Below are 17,539 nucleotides of genomic sequence, written 5' to 3'. Positions count from 1 at the left end.
AACGGTCTCATTGACATGTTGCATATAAACATTCAGCAAATTCATCATTTTCATTCATAAGCAAGCTGTGCTTAGAAAGGGGTAAGAATTGTCTCTGCACAGTGGTATTTAGAGCTTGTTGTATTTTTAAGAACATTTGGATAACTTAAAACTATTTATCGAAATTACATGTAATTCTTAGCACACTTTTAGTATGCAGCTGTTGATTGTTAGCAAAAAGACAAGTGAAGATTATGTATGGAAGGAGCATAGCTGTAGATTGTGAATATGGAATTTGAATTATGCAGTGGGACTGTAAATACATTCATATTAAATGCCAGGATTATGTAGTCTCGCTATAGTGCCTGCATTTCTTCCACTCTGCTTGAGAAGGGCATTCCACGTGCATACAAATACCATGTGAGAATAATTAAAGTACTTTGAACCACCTTAATGTGTCATGCAGACAGAAAGGGGATGCAGGGTTGTGCCTTCGACCCTTCTGTTTATAACATGTCACTTATCCGAGCCTCTCCCTGCCCCTCCTATTAAAACATTAGTATGAATGTTTGAAATGAACATTCATAGAACACTATGTGTGTAGATATCCTTTGACCCAGAAATCCACACAGACTTCTATACCTTCAACATCCAGTATAATATATAGACAGGTAGAAGGGGACTGCATATAATCAGGGCCATAAGCAAGGCCACACAGCTTTTTGTTCTTCTTGCTTACCATTCTATATAAATAAAATGTAAAGGAGATACAAGTGTGTTAAAGGATCACCAGAACTGGATGTGGTGCCAAAGATGATAATACTTCTAAATGTTGTAAGCTGCCAAATAGAATGTTCATTAAATGCTGGTAAGATGACTTGTGTGCAATGGAAATGGATATGCTGAGTAGAATATATTTCCATCCCCATATATTTTTCCTTAATGTTAATATTCCTACCTACCTTTAAGAGGGAAATCAGAACCTTTAAGCTTAGTGCAATGTACCGCTTCTCAAAGTTAATGCTTCTATAGACAACAAGCAACAGTCTCTCCTTTTCTGCAAATAACACTCATATCTCATTTTTGTTTCATTGAGCTCAAGGCAGCGTATTTGGCTCTCCCCCTTCTCACTTTATCATCACAACAGTCCTGTGAGTTCAGTTCAGGCTGAAGAAGTATTACTGGCCTGAGGTCACCTAGTGCTTTTCATGGCACGGTAGGGCCTTGAACCCTGGTCTCCAGTTGATCTATAAAAGAACATGGCTATTTAATCACCCCCTGTTTATGCACATCTTGGAGCATTGAATTACCATTGTAGTAAGGACGTTCTCAAGTAATGGGCCTTACAAACTGTTTCAATATAACAATTTCAGATTCTTAGCCAAGTCTTACAAATGTAGGCTGAAATCTTGCCGCATCTGGTAAAGATGAAATTTATGTTTTAGAGTTCTGCTGGCTGTGAAAAACCTATCTGAAGGCAGCAATGTGCATCATCACAGCTAGTCCAGTGGTCAGTGAGGGCTGAAGATTCTCAAGAACTGTCTTGTTGTGATGTCCAGTGTACTTGCTGAAGGTGGAATGAACTGGATGGAGGTGAACAAATTGAAACTTAATCCTGACAGGACAGAGGTGCTCCTGATCAATCAGAAGGCATATCAGAACATTGGGATTCAGCCTGTCCTGAATAGAGTTACAGTCCTCTTGAAATCTCAGATTCACAGTTTGGGTGTATACTGGAGTTGAATTTGAGCCTGAATGCCTAGGTTTGGCCAGGTGCTCATTTACTCAGTAAAAAATAGTGTGTCAGCTGTGCCTATTCCTTGAGAAGTTACATCTGACTGGTTGCAAATGGCTAGGCTGCATTCCATGTGGACTACTGTAACAGGCTCTATATGGAGCTACCTTTGGAAATGTTGGGGAACTTTACCAGATCCAAAATGCTAAGGCCAGGCTGTTGGTGGAGGCTGGTTACAGGGATCATATTTAAACAGCTTAACTGGCTTCTGGACTGTATCCAGGTACAATTCAAAGTGCTGTTTTTTACCTACATGATTTAGATCCAGAGCAGGCACCCTCAAACTGGAGATATGATCTTACAGATATTCTGGACCAGGCATCCTCAAACTGCAGCCCTCCAGCTGTTTGAGCCTTCAACTCCCAGAATTCCTGACAATTGAACAACCTTGTTAGGGCTTCTGGGAGTTGTAGGCCCAAATAGCTGGAGGGCTGCAGTTTGAGGATGCCTGGTCCAGAATATCTGTAAGATCATATCTCCTTATACAAGTCAATAGGAGCTTTCTGATCTGCAGAAGAAGACTTTGAGCCCATCAACATGGGCCACATATGGCGGTGCTGCTCAGGAGTGGGGTACTCTGGATCAACAGTGCCAGAGTCTGCACAGCCAACAGGTTAGCTGATTTCGTATCATCAGAGGGTCCATACTGCTCCACACTGAGCTGCCCCAGCAACTAGATGGAGTTTGCACAGCCCAATGGCACCAAACCTGGTTCAGTACCACTGGACACTACTGTTACCTTCCCGTGTCATTCTTTGCTTTGTGACGACCACTGGGCACAAGATTGTGAGTGATTATCACTCTTCATGTCCACTAACACGCAGTGGAACAGTGCACTATCCAGGGGTCTCTGCTAAGCCAGAGATAACAGGGAAAGTAAATGCCATGCCCTGTACCTGCGCTACCCAAGCTGAAGAAAAATAGGATGGCCATGTGAACCAGTGTGGATGCCTCCAAATAGGAAGCTACCCAAGTGATCACACCACCACAAAGTGTTGAGGAGCTCCAGATCATCCCATGATATTTTTAAATGTAGGATGTGGACAAATGGAACTCTTGCATTACATGGATGACAGTGAATCCATTCACTCCTGGCCTGACTCATTTGGCCTGTGTAGATGGATCGTTCCGCAATCTCACCACCATCACAAGTGCATTTGGTGAGGATTCCGGAGAGAACCTGGTTGTGGAATTCTCTTGCATTTTCATTGGCTTGTTTTTGCTTTCTTTCCATTGGCAGGTGATAATGGTTTTTATTCAGGCAGTCCTTTGAGTTTTAATTATGGCGCACTAATGGTGTGTTCTATAGTAAAATGTTTTTATTGAACTTATGTTTTATTGTTTTTAACTGTTTTTAGTCACGTTTCAAAATACTACGTTTTAAAATCTTTTATGAACAGGTGCTTTAACATTATTTTAAAGTAATAATTATAAGACCCCTTGAATCCCATCTCATATAAACTCAATAAAGAAAGATAATAGGAGACAATGCTAAGGCAACAGTATTCAAGCCATGGAAACCTAGTTAGGAAGCTAGTGCACCTGATACTGTAGTTTCCTTTGTGATTTGGAATGCAACACTTTCCCCCATGTTACATTTCCTGCTGCTGTTCACTTCGTAGCAATTTTGTAGTGCTAGTAAAGTTTATAAAAGAGGCTGTACAATTTGCCCTTTGTGTGTGCTATTATTTCTGCCTTTAAAGTGTCAAGGCTTTTAAAATGATTTAAATATGCAGTATTAGGTTATAGCACTGGGCGTAACTGGTTATTGAGGTGCTCTTCAAGTGTCCAGTTAGCCTAGATCTAGCTAACAAGGCAATTCAGGCAACCAGTCTACAAATCAGGTAACCAGTCTACCAGTCAGGATTTGTCTTCATGTAAATATGCCCACACAGTTAGATATACCTACCTCAAATACATGTGTACATGTCAGAAAATAGTTTGTGAAAGCATTAGTGGAAGCGAGGAGAGTTAAAAGAGCTATTGTTGTAAGAACTGGCAGTAGAGCTTGTGCTTAATTCATTGGTTTGTGCTGCAGAGTACTCTTTTGTAGTGTAAAGTGTCATTTAGTCAAAAATTTATCAGCAGGAGAATCAAACATGTTGATTTGTTCTTTAGATGGTTTAGATTACCAAGAACAGAAACCAATTGAAGAGCACAGTGATATTGGCACTGCTATTGTAAGCAAAGGTGATGACATTTGGTCTACTTTGCTTTACTTCAGTAAGCTCATTTCCCACACTTGATTATACTGCCTTGCATAGTAGTTTTTCAGGAATGTGTAAAAGCCCATGCAGAAATACAAATAAAAACCAGTTAGTCTTAAAGGCACTGCTACATTCCTCCCCTCGCTATAAAATTGCATCTGTGGAAGATAAATGCTTTTGCATAGAGGGAAAGGGGCAATGGGGTTTTCTCCCCCTTCCACCACATTCAGCCCATCTATGGAGGATAAATCTTCTAGAATTGTTTTTGGAGTGAAGTCATTAGTGGAAGGCATAAAGAACTCAAGAACGCAAGAAGTGCTATTGGGTCAAATTAAAGGGCTATCCAGCCCAACATTGCATTCTTTCCATCCACGAGAAGCCTGTCAACACCACATGACTTTGGACTGCACTTTCCATCTTGCATTCTCCTTCAACTGAAATTCAGAGCCACACTCCTTCTGATATTTCTGTCCCATAACCATTGACATCTCCATCATTGTTGTATTTCCAACCATACCTTGTAGCGGTGAGTTCCTATTATCAGTCTTTTATCTACCATTAAGATTTGTTGACCCTGGATTCTGGGAATTATTAGATAGGAAGTTCTCCATATCTGTTTTCTTATATTGTATGTACTTTTGTTCACATCTGTCACATCCACTGTAACTCATCTTTTACCAAATTTGAACAGCCTCAAGCAATTGTATTTTTTTTTTTATGCAGCAGCTACTCCAGTCCCTGGAAAGGACTATTTTATACATGTTATTTGCAGAATGTGTTTCCTGAATCTAAAGAACAATACTGTAAATATTTCATATTTGCATTTGAAGTAACTGAACTCCCACAAGGCCCTGTGGAAAAAGAAAAGGTAGAAGAAAAATAAGTATGTTACCAAAGAAAATAATAAAGATTGAAATAAATGGATGAGACTTCCTTCAAATGATCTCTGAATCATTTGTTGAATTATGAGAATTATGTGTTCTGAATAACGTCACTGGGTAACTTTACTTATGTTGGCTGAAACACTTTAATATATTGGTAAAGGTATTACTTTGTGGAAATTATATTTTATTTATGACAAGTTCCTCTGTATTTTGTTACTATATTTATTTATTTCCTATGTTTCCTTCAGCCTGAGACTTAAGGCTGTTAATTTTTTGATGTTTAAAAATGCAAGTTTAGACCTTTCTGTGAATATGTTTGTCTGAAGTTTGGACCATATCCTATGCTGTTGGTTCCTTGAATGCTTCTGAAACAAAGGTATTGTTCTGGCTGTTTTCAATTGCCTGATGGAGCTAATATTTTATTACAGGTTAATAATGACTGTTATTTCCAAGTTAAGTGAAAATCTGTTCCCTGTGATTTCTTACTCTTTAGGTAGTACAGTTCAGAAATTTATTTATCTATTCTGTCTGTTCATTCCCTCTAATATTTGATGAGGTGGGGATATTTTATATGATGAGGTGGGGAACATAGATAGAATGTTTAAATTCACATTCTTGAAAGATGCTTTGATGACCTACTTCATCATTCTAACTTTTTGTGTGTTTGAGGTGTTTCCCCTCAAAATGCTTCTTGACATAAGGAGAGCATTTTTAACAGAGTTCTTCTAATCTGTATTTTATTTCTGTTCCAGACAAGGCATTGGACACTAAAAAGCCTTTTCACTTGGCTATCTACTGTGGCTCTTCAAGTATAGTTTCTGTAAAATAAAATATAGGGTTTTTCTTTGCACTAAGATGGGTGTGATGTGAAAAATGGTACTTCTGTATACATTAGTTCCTAAAAGTAGATTTCCATAGTCTGAGTGAAATACATGTTTCTCACTTATAGTGTATCTATACTGTATCATTATTATGGCTCAGTACTGTGGAATCTAGTTTGGCAAAGTCTTTTGCCTTCTACCAAAAGTGCTGGTGATGACCCAACAAACTACAAATTCCAGGATTCCATAGCATTGAGCCATGGCATTTAAAGTGGTGTCAAACTGAATTAATTCTGCTGTGTAGATTTATCCTTAATGACAAACCTGTTGCAACTATTTATAGGATGTTTAAATAGTTTTATGCTACCTGTAACTATTTCTTTTTCATTTCTTTTTAACATATTCTCTCTCCTTTTATCTTGCTGTTTCCTTAGAAATTAAATGACAGGTACCCCGCTGAACTAAATAGTATTATTGTTGTTGCTAGGAGACTTAAGTAACAAAACTAAGCTGCTTTCTTCTATGGAAGTAAATATCATTGTTGTTAGCCATCCGTCCTCCGCATTACTTAAGGTGCTTCAGGTTGGTTGACGTGATACTGAATCTGTGATGGCATATATAGTCAGGTCAGTCAGTCTGTAATCTATTACACTTCATGTGTGTTGCATCCCTAATTTATTTGTATTTCAGGAGCACTGTTGCTATTTTTATTTAAGAGACTGAGGGTGTACCATATGACAATAAGATATATCCAAATTCTGTTCTGGTTAGGTAAATATTGCCTAACTCTGTTTCCCAGGCTGTTGTTCATAAGATTCTCAGAAATACCCATACTGCCTCTTTGATGTGCTTCACCTGCCTGGTACTATTCCATAGGACTAGAAAATCATATGCTTCCAAAGCTATCCTGAAGAAGAGTACTTCACATCTTCCACTCATTTTTTTTTCTAATCAGTGTAGCCTTGATTGTGGTTTCCCACTTGTGGTGCAAATGGCACAAGCACCAGGTGGTTTTGATCTATCTGAGTGGGAGTAGAAATGCCAGGCTCGCTCTTCAACTTGGGAACTAGAGCTAAAGTAGTTTTAGGTTACACAGCTTGAATATCCCTTATCCAAAATGCTTAGAATACAAAGTGTTTCGGGCTTTGTTTTGTTTGTGTATTTGGATTTTGGAATACCTTTATTTGTACATAGTGAAGAGGAGAGAACCCAAATCTAAACACAGTGTTCTTTTATGCTTCATATACATCTTTAAACACAAAACCCAATTTGTTGTCGAAGGCTTTCATGGCCGGAATCACTGGGTTGCTATACGTTTTTCGGGCTGTATGGCCATGTTCTGGAACATGTGTGTGTGTGTGTGTGTGTATACACACACACACACACACATACACAAACAAATATTTTGATTGTGAATTCACCCAAAGCAGACTGCTACTAATCAACCTTCTAGGCTAACTCTGTCAATGCTTGCCACATGACTCAGTATCATCAACTTGTGTGGGCAGGATTTGGCAGAAAAGCCAGCCTACATTGGGTGATGCTATACTATATATGGCAGTCAGGAATATTTTCTGGGCCAGTAGGAATTCCAATGTATTGTGGAATATAAAAATGCTTCAGATCAACAAAAGGTGTATGTGGGTGCTGAATCATGGGATTAATATCAACATATATAAAAGAGTTGTTTTTGTTTTGTGTAGTCATTAGTCTCCTTGTTTGGAAAAAAAGTAACTGATACACATATAATAAATGTGTTGGTCTCAGGTCTTTCATGTGTTTGCGTATTTAAATCTGTACATGACAGGTGGTTGAAACTTGGGAACAGTGTTGACAGCCGTTAGGTGACAATGTTGGAAAATGCTTATCTTCTAAGTCTCGTTCTGAGTGGATTCTGCCACAAAATGTTTCTCTCTGTGGGGGCCAGGGTTAAAGGAATCTGGATTTATAAACAAATTGTCAAGATATCTTCCTTTTTAGAAGTGTTTCTTTCTTCAGTATATTCACTTCCTTTGTTGGCAGACTCTTGAAAGCAAACACAGCAAGAGCTTTGTTCTCTCTAGTTTAATTTCTTCCATAACAAGCTAAAGGTATGTTTACATGTGACTCCGAGCTCATAATGTTAAAAAATAAGCTGTTTATCTGAAGAAGAAGAAAACCCAAAAAAATTAGATGTCTAAATTTTAGTCTAAGTTTAGCTACTCAGTGGGTGACATTGCAATTCTATCCACAGTAATTGTTGAAAGCCTGTTCAACTGCTGTTATGAAAAGTTAGTAGCATCATAATTACTAATACAATTATCATTTGCTTTCTTGTTGCAGTCTTTCTGACTGTGCAGTTATAGCAGGTGTGGCTAGAAATTATTGATGAAAAACAACATAATGTTTGAACATTTGTGATAGATGCTGAGACGAGACATACAGTTCTGAATAAATTAAATACACACTATAGATTTGTCTTGATTTGTCCTGCATTAGTGACTACAGCTTTAGAAGTTTTTCATAATCCTGGTCGCTGCTAACAAAAGGAATGCATTCTTCTGGAGAATGTTCAGGTGGATGCTTGCGTATTTTTGGTGCATTCAGCAAGACCCAATCTGCTCTTGCTAGAAATTTGCTGGACTTCTCTGGAAATTTCACTTAGTTCAACATGCAGTCACTGAAATTCTGACTGGAGTCAGTACCCTAGGTTTTTATTAGGTCCATTAAAATTACCACACTAATAATTAAATAAAATTACCTCGTTCATTATTATTAGCTTTATATATCTAAATATAAATGAGCTTGAACTTTAATGTGACACTGACTACTCAGTATGCTATTGACATTTTGTCAATTGTAGTCAATACAATTCCTTTTTCCCCATTGACTATAGTGCATATATTGCAATGTTGGGTATTCTATTTTTCTTTTAAAAACACCAGAGTGGATATATGTGGATATGAAAAGAAGCATTTGGCATGCCCTGTGGGCAATACTTTACATATCCCTACTTTACACTTTTTGGGTGGGTGGGCACAAGAAGCCTTGCTTATTATCAGACAATGACGGCATCAGTCCTGTTTCAGTAAGATTATGCCTTCTATCCAAATACAATGAGGAAAGGATTCGAAGAGAAAGAGATAGGTAGGTCAAGCTCTGTATCAGGCATCTGCTGCTGCAGAATTGTTCTCTCCCTATCAGAAGGCCGATCTACCACTAACTGTTGTGAGAAGGATCCTAATTACTTTTATTTAAATAATAATATTTCAATTGTTGTTACTTCTAAGCTGCTTTTGGAATAATTTGTATCATGAAAGGCAGATGTATATCAACAGCATTATTATCCTAAGCACGTACTCCCCTGTAAAGCAAAAAGTGCTATTGGAAATTGAGAATTGTATCGATCCTATGGTCCAAATGTTGCAGATGCAGTTGTTTATGCCATTTATTTATATCTTTTAAAACTCTACTCTTTTAGCCCATAAAGGTTTCCTGGGATTGCATAGAGATTACTAGATTCAGGACTATTAGCAGTAACAAACCAAACACAGAGTAAATGTGGGTACAAATGTTGATAAATAGGTACTCACTTGTATGGTCATAGTCCAGATTTGGGTTCTTTCTGTATTGTTAGTTGGTTACAGATTACTTGATTGTACTCAATGAAGTTAAAATATCTTTACCTTTTTCCTGTACATTACAACCCCCGTATCATGGAAACAGGAAGCTCTGGATAATAGTGAAGCCTATTGAAATGAAGTTACCATAGACTCACACTGGGAAGACATACAAAATTCTTTGAGAGGACATACTTTGCTGGATATGGGTAGGGTGGTATTGAGGGTTATACTATATTATACTGTCAACCTAGATCTACAGTTCATACTGCATTCTATGGCAGCGTAGATTCAGCCTCATTTGATGGGAATGGCAGATGTAAGAGTCTCTTGCTCCTTCTCACTTCAGGATTCAGAGGCAGACATTCTTTATTTGAAGGCAAACATCACTTCTGCTCAGAGGGCCTCAGACTCCTCAATATTTACAAATAAGACAGGCCTTCATTGGTCTTCTCTCTTTTCTTTGGGCCAGGCACTTCATAAGGTTCTATACAAAAAATCTCTTTTTGCTTTTTCCTGTAACTACTTGTCTAAATTCTGTGGCTTCCAGAGGTGAAAAATAGTTTCAGACAGACAGACACTCATGAGAGAAGATATTCCTAACCTCATGCCGTTTACTTCATGTACTTTTACTTTTGTCATAATTGCTGCTCATTGGTTGCACTTTTCCAACTTTCAAACAAAGTGAAAACTAATATTTTTAAGTTATTCAAAACTTACTTACCTTGGTGCTCTGTACGATTTCAGTGGGGAAACTGGTGCAACTTTCATGCCTTTTAGCAACTGTCACTAGATCTGACTTGAAATGACTATAAAGATATGGTGGCAATTCAAACTTTTTTTCTGGCCCTTTCATCTCACTAAAGCTTTCACAACATTTTAAGTGTTAGAAAATGCCTACAGCTTTCGGTTACTTGCTCTGACTTTTTTATGTCCCCTCCCACTTTGTAATCCATAGGGAAGCTTTTAGAATTTCAAGGAGTTTTTAACACTTTACTGTATTACTGGAACATTCATTAAGTCAACAGTCTAAGAAGAAGAAGGTATGAAATATGGCTCAAGGTGATGGGAAAACAGATGATGAATGTTAAATTGAGGAAGTGATCATTAAAAAATGGAAGGAGGCTTCATCTTCAGGGTATCCTTATTTGATTTGTCAGATTTACTCATAAATGGTTAAGTAGTCGTGGACTTTTAAACAATTTCCTCAACTTATAAATGTGCCAGATAAGATATGTGGTTATTGAACACAGTCTTAATCTTTAAGGCTTTACACAATAATGTCATTAGTAAGAGGTGCTCTAAAAAGTGAGCACCTTGTTCATAAAGTATCTTGCTTCCCCTTTTATGTAAGCTGATCATTTCAGCCTTTGATAAAATTATAATCACTATTTCTGTATGTCATCACTGCCTTTTGGTTTCACATTATGCAGTTCTTTTAGTCTGAATCCGATTGTGTATATATGCATCTATCTCCTGAAAATAGGTGATGCATCAGACAAATTGGGATCTTGTCTACAAAACAGTATGTTACTCTTCAACTTGCAAAAAAACCTCATTAATATTCAGAGAATCTCTGCGGAAATTACCTGGTTCTTTTGCAACCCCTTTACTCCAAACAGCTGTTTGGTGTACTGACAAGAAGATTGGTATTCTTCTTGCAGAAAAACAGAACTATGGGCCTTTTATGGTAGTAGCCCTAATGGAAGAATTTGGGGCAGGGCACTTAAAGACTTCCAATAGCATTTCTTTTGGATTAAATTACATATTTAATCCAATATAGCAAGTTGTTATTGTTGTTGCTGCTGCTGTTGCTGTGTGCCTTCAGGTCACTTTTGACCTAAAGCAACATTATCACAGGGGGATAATGTGGGAAAACTAAATTTCTGGTATCTGCAACATGAGGCTGAGGATGACTGTCTGAAATGTAGGAGAGCACTACTGTGTTACATGAATGGTATTACCTTTCCGCCTTGCCCTGGCAGATCTCTTTTCCCCACTGCATTATTTTCTGTGAAAGTGATCTAAAGCATTACGGAGAAGTCACTAAAGACTCTGCCTGACAGGAAGGAAGGGACAGAATAGGAGAATGTGGGTTTGGCCATTCACCTTCGACTTCATTTGTACCCGTGCTTGGCTTGTAGTCCTCCAAGGTTGGCACAAAAACTCAAATGTGAATTTTGCATTAAAAAAGATTTCCTAATCTGGATTGGATTGAAGTTCAAGATGAAACACTTGCTGCACAGTGTTCAAGTTTTTTCAAAACCATGAAAATATGACATATTTCGGGAATAGAATTCTGGTCCTTGGTTAAAGGTTTGTTCACGGGGCCGGGGGGGGGGGGGGAGTACTTTGGAGTAGAATAAACTACAGATACCTATCCTGGTTGAAAAGTTTGATTCATCTGAACTACAACAAGCTTGTATGACAAATGGTACCACTTAAGAAGGTATTAGCAATTGTGACTTCATGACTCTCTGTATACAATTAAATTATTCTACAGGCGGTATATGATGAATTTAAAAGTATTTCCTCTGTATGGCATTTCTGGTAGTAATTACTGTTTATTCCGAATTACTGGATTTTGTTCTACCTTTCTACATCTATTCAGTTATTTGCAGTAACTTATAAAAACTCAATGTAGCAAATGCTCTGATACTATTAATATGATTAAATTTCTGCTTAAAAGGACATATATATATATATATGATAAATTATAATGGCAGAATACTAATGATAAACATATTGTAAATACCACTGATTTTCCTATAGAATTAACAGAATACTTTGAAAAGGCAGATAGGCAGAGTTACCATTATTAAAAAGTATATCTCATTGAACTCAGAGTGACATCATACAAAACAACTGTGGAGTCACATTAGGAGCAGTTTTGAAATCATATAGCTGTTGTGGATTATGAATAGCTAAACTGTGCAAACCTAGAATAAGCAAAGGATTTAATCTAATTTTGGAAGTATTTTTAATGGCATTGCGTGAGTGGTTAGTGGCTGGAGTTTTAGTAATTCCTGCAGCACGATATTTCAGACTTAATGAATCTACTGTTCTTTCTGCTTTTCTGCTGAGAGCTGTGCATTGATGCTGTCGTTGAGGAAAAGATCTATTCTGATTCATTTTTGTGTGTGTCAGGAGCGACTTGAGAAATTGCAAGTTGCTTATGGCATGAAAGAATTAGCTGTCTGCAAGGACCTTGTCCAGGGGATGCCTGGATGTTTTACCATCCTATGGGAGGCTTCTCTCATTTCCCCACATGAGAAGCTGGAGCTAACAAGACAGGAGCTCACCTCACTCCCTGGGTTCAAACTGTCAACACAAGGGTTTAATCCATTGCGCCAATGGGGGCGATTTATTGTACCTGTAATAACAATCATTTGCTCAAAGTAGTAGAAATATTAACTCCTGTGCCAAGAACATGAGGCATGAGGCAGAGGTATACACAAAGTAGTGGCCAATGGATCCAGAAGTCAAAACTTGCCAGTCTATGGTGGGTTCTTGGGGAAACTGTATGATAATGAAGCACAAATATGATACTGGTCAAGGCACATTGGAGAAAAATTCCAATTGTGGCCACATCAGAATGCTGGTTTCTCTCAAAATTAGTTTGAAACTAATGAAGCTGACATTATTTAATATAGTTAGTATAGATTATTCACAAATATTAAGTTATAGTTGACACAATCCATGAATTAATTTTAAAACATATTATATTTATTACCAAAATATGATAGATTTGTACTGTGTTTTTATACTTTATTCAGAATAATACTAACACATGATTGAAATAAAAAAAACCAAAGTATGTAAGGCAGATCTTGCCAAGAAAAACCCATGATAGATTCGCTTTTGAGTTGCCATAAGTAGGAAATGATTTGAAGCACACAGCAACAAGAAAGACGGGATCTAAGGAAGTCTGCAGCCATATTTCAGGGCCTCCCTCTGGAGAATAGTGTAATTAAAAACAAAGATCTTTTTTTTCTGGAGGCCTTGCAACTTTTTATATTAGTCTCATCAATAAATGTTAAGTTTGTCCAAGAGAATAGATGATATCATTTTTACTTTTCTCTTTCTGGATTCGAAATAGGATTTTTATTAAAACAAATAATCTGGACTTGCACAAGAAAATCATGGAACTGGAATGAGAGCCAGACTATGGGAATTTAAGATTCTCAAAGCTCTCTCCTTAAGTCCTGTTCATGTACAGGAGAATCATGGAACTGGAATCAGAGCTCATTGGGCATTGAGTCCTAGCCTGTTTAGTGCAGGAACTCTAGCTACAGTATTTCTACCAGATAGCTGAAGATATCCAAAAAGCTGAAGAGCATGGTAGTGTTGGATTTATAAAGTTGACTGAGATCATAGAATCATATTCATCCATGTATGCTACTTGATGTTAGCATACAAGACTCCTTAACGTATAGCATGAAAAGAAAACCACAAGTGCAGTATTAATTAACCACATTTATATCCTACCTTTATCCTGCTAAAGGGCCTAAGCCAACTTAATTTTTTAAAGTTACAATTTAAGTGCATTGACTGGTGATGTTGTGTAAGCAGTGGTTTGTCAGCTGTTATGCTGCCTTGACCACATATGACATTAATCTTATGAGCACCTATATGTGTCTTGTCTACTGAAATATTCTATTTCATAATTTTTGTTTTTCTCATAATGTACTTGGGAATGCTTAGTATTGTATGCTTTTCAAAGGCATCATACTGAACAGCTTAAAAAGAATAGGTGAAGTGTACAGCACCCATTTGTGCAATCCTAGGGGTCCAAAATTATTTTTTACAAAGTTTTTTCTTTGTGGTGGTGGTGGTAAATATCTTTAATGACAATTGAATTAGCCATAGGTAGCCATATATAGTTTATTTTTCTTCTCATCTTAAATTTTGCAGTAATCTCTTAATATAAGTAAATTAAACTTCGCTGTTGTTTCCAGACACACAATATATGTTCTTGCCTACCACCATATTCCCAAGGCATGGAAGGTTTACAGATTTAAGAGGAGTTTATCCCTTTAGTATTGGGGGTACAAGGTAGACTGTCAAACACCAGAATATGTTGACAGCCATACAGAAAGGACACAGATAGTTTTGCCCATTGATAGCTGCTTCTTACTCCATATAGCATTTGCAAATTGTGGTAATAATACACACGTGATTTCTCTCCCCCCCCCCTTTTCTCTATGCCCATCAGCTACTCTATGGTAGCATTGAGTAGCTGATGGCTATGTATTTTGGGATGGCTTGTGACAGTTAACATTCAACTTTAATTCTGGGATTTATTTAGCAAACTTTGTGTTTTCTGGTATGCTTTTGTGAGGAACCTTTAATTTGTTAAGTTGTTCAATTGTTTGTGAATATTTGCATTGAATTAGAAGTAACACCTGTGTTTATGAATAAAATTGCTGGGTGTTGCAAACTAAAATGGTATATTTCGATAATTGAGAACAATTCACATGAAATTTCTTCTTTGAGAATAAAGTTGTGAAAGCTGTTACTGGATTATTTTCTTTTTTTAGGGTGCAATAGAAAGATACTTCAATAACTCTGGATGAACAGCTTCACCTGTCCTTTAAAGTGCCAATCAGCATCAGCTCTTTTTATCCACTTACATTAAATTTATTTCTTGCTGCACCATTATTCTTTGCCTTTGTTTTTATTAGCATAAATGCATTATGTTCTAGGAAGTTTAGTGTAATTGGCAGCAACCTTACTGTAACCACTACAGGAAAAATTGCTGTCAGAAGTCTCAACGATTATGCTTTCAAAATGTGATTGTCATTAGCCTCCTACACATGCTTTTCAAGGCAAAGTTATATATGCAATGAGGAAATGGGGGCACGTTATTGCAAATGATGGTTATTGCATATTTTTAACAAAGTTTTAAAATATCTCCACAGAGACTTTCATATTCATTTTGAGAAAATATATGCAACATCGTTGTATAATTTCTTATTAACTATGCACTTCTAAGGGCCCCCTGGTGGTACAGTGGGTTAAACTGCTGAACTTGCTGACAGAAAGTTTACTAGTTTACCAACTGTTAGGATTTCTGGGAGTTGAAGGCCAAAACATTTGGGGACCCACAGGTTGAGAACCACTGTTTTACAGTATATCAATGTCTGCATGAATAACCACTGCTGAAAATTAGGAAACGAATCCAGAAAAACAAAGCACCATTCTGTAAGGCCATTTTTGAATTACTAATATATCATGAGTAGCATTTTTCAAGAATGCATCTTGGGTCCAAAATTTAGAGGATGGGGTAGGAAATTTGCATTATCCACATTACTATGACATAAACTAAGCTATGTGTAATATTTCATGAACTGACATTTAATTACTGGATGACAGTCAGGAAACACACTGTTGCAAGCTGCCATGAAATTGCTTTTTTTTTTTGTTTGGGATTTTTTGAAGGGGTCAGGAATTGTTGACTCTTCCCCTCCCAACAATGCCTTAAAAATGGTTTGTGAGAATGCAAAACCCACTTTGTTCATAATATTTTAATGATCATAAAATGTGTGTTTGCTTCTGTGTGTAGAACCTACAACTAACCCTTTAAAACATTGTTAATTTAATAGTTGACTGAAGTGTTTTGACCCTTAGTTAATCACACGATAATTTTTAATCAGAAGAGCACCTTAAATTCAGTATAATAAAACTAACTGAAAGATGAACTGTTGCACATGAACTTTATTTGTATTTTTTCCAGCAGCAATGCAGCAAGTTTTGGATAATCTTACAGACTTGCCCCCATCAACTGGAGCCGAAGAAATAGACCTTATTTTCTTGAAAGGAATCATGGAGAATCCAATTGTTAGATCGCTTGCTAAGGTAACATATCTCGTGTTAATGATTTCTAATTAGAGAATGCAGTGGGAAGTGGTGCTGACGAGTACTCAGATTCATCAAGGATGAAGTTGGGACTAGTTCCCCATCTGCTCTCTCTTGGTGTGTTTCTTCTGTCCCTTGCTAGGCAGAGAATTGGAATGTGATTGAGGAGAGCTCATGTCAGCAGATAAAGAATTTTCTTGTCCCTTTGTGTACACAACAGTGTCATCTGGCATGGAAAAGGAATTTGAAATCAGTGATTTAGATTTCGAAACTCTGGTCTTCTAGGTGAATTTGACCATTAACCAAAATCGCTGAGGTTGCTGGTAGTTGGTCTAAAACACCTGGAGGATCAGCATTTGAGAATCCCTTTAGATGTTTTCCATTGTACTTTGGCCATACTGGTTTGGGACCTTCTCAAATCTAGCTCATAAATCACTGGCAACTACAGTTTCCATCTCTTAATAAAAATATGCATATTGTAAAGCAATAGATTCACAATAATTTGTACTTGATTTTGTCAAATTCACATTGAGTTGTTTTTCCTAATTTGTAATAGTTGATGAAATGGGAAAACTGCACATATGCAAACAGATGAATTGAAGACAATTCTGGTTAGAAGAGTAATTTAATAAAACAAACTATAAAGTCAATTTTCTGTGGCAGAATTTCTAAGATTCCTGTTTAATGGAAATTGGTGAACTTTTAAGAGAGAGAAGATATGCATACACACTTAAAATTTGGATACATGATATTTACCCTTTCTAGCATCAAGGGCAATGTTTAAATCTTAGAAGAACTAGGAAGCCAATGCACTTTTTGCAAAGCATTCTTATTTCTTGAAATTGCAATTAGAAAGGAAACATAAACCAATATTGACTTAGGTTGTTAACTTTATTAGTCTTTCTATGGCATTTATATCTGTATTTTATCAGTTTAACTGACTGCTTGGCAGAAAATAAATGTTTGGAAGATATGTTTTGTTTAGTTTTTAAGTGCCCTGTGGTAAAAATACACATAATAGATTATGGGAGTCTGATGGAGAATTTGTAGCAGATGCAATAGAACTGGGACAAAATTGCTACAAAACCCCTAAAAGAACCTTGTAAAATAAATGGTAAATCAAAGACACAGAACTTTGCTGCTATCCTTTTCTGTTGATATAAAGTTTGTGCTGTAATTTTTATAGGCTCATGAAAGACTGGAAGATTCTAAACTTGAAGCCGTAAGTGACAACAATTTGGAGTTGGTAAATCAGATTCTTGAAGACATCAGACCATTAGTAAACAAAGATGAAAACATTGCAGAGTTGGTTGGTATACTGAAGGAGCCACATTTTTTGGTAACAAAACTTTCCATTAAAAATTAAAAAAAAATCTTTGTTCACTTTGTAATGTAT

General features: G+C 36.9%; 1 protein-coding gene across 10 annotated transcripts in view; it reads left to right on the top strand.

The window, feature by feature from the left end:
• Positions 1-17,539, top strand: part of PALS2 (protein associated with LIN7 2, MAGUK p55 family member) — a 47,719-nt gene that overhangs the window by 5,338 nt on the left and 24,842 nt on the right. For 6 of the 10 annotated variants that reach the window (XM_060782076.2, XM_060782075.2, XM_060782080.2 and 3 more), the window contains exons 2-3: positions 16,025-16,143; positions 17,330-17,482. In XM_060782076.2, the coding sequence (XP_060638059.1) occupies positions 16,027-16,143; positions 17,330-17,482 (270 nt within the window). In that variant the 5' untranslated portion in view covers positions 16,025-16,026. Of the gene's footprint in view, positions 1-16,021; positions 16,144-17,329; positions 17,483-17,539 lie in introns of all 10 variants that reach the window. The other 4 variants (XM_060782077.2, XM_060782078.2, XM_060782084.2 and 1 more) reach the window with 3 other exon arrangements.

This window comes from Anolis sagrei, chromosome 6, assembly GCF_037176765.1.
Source record: "Anolis sagrei isolate rAnoSag1 chromosome 6, rAnoSag1.mat, whole genome shotgun sequence".
Lineage (NCBI taxonomy): Eukaryota > Metazoa > Chordata > Lepidosauria > Squamata > Dactyloidae > Anolis > Anolis sagrei.
This window is presented reverse-complemented; position numbering and strand designations above follow the sequence as displayed.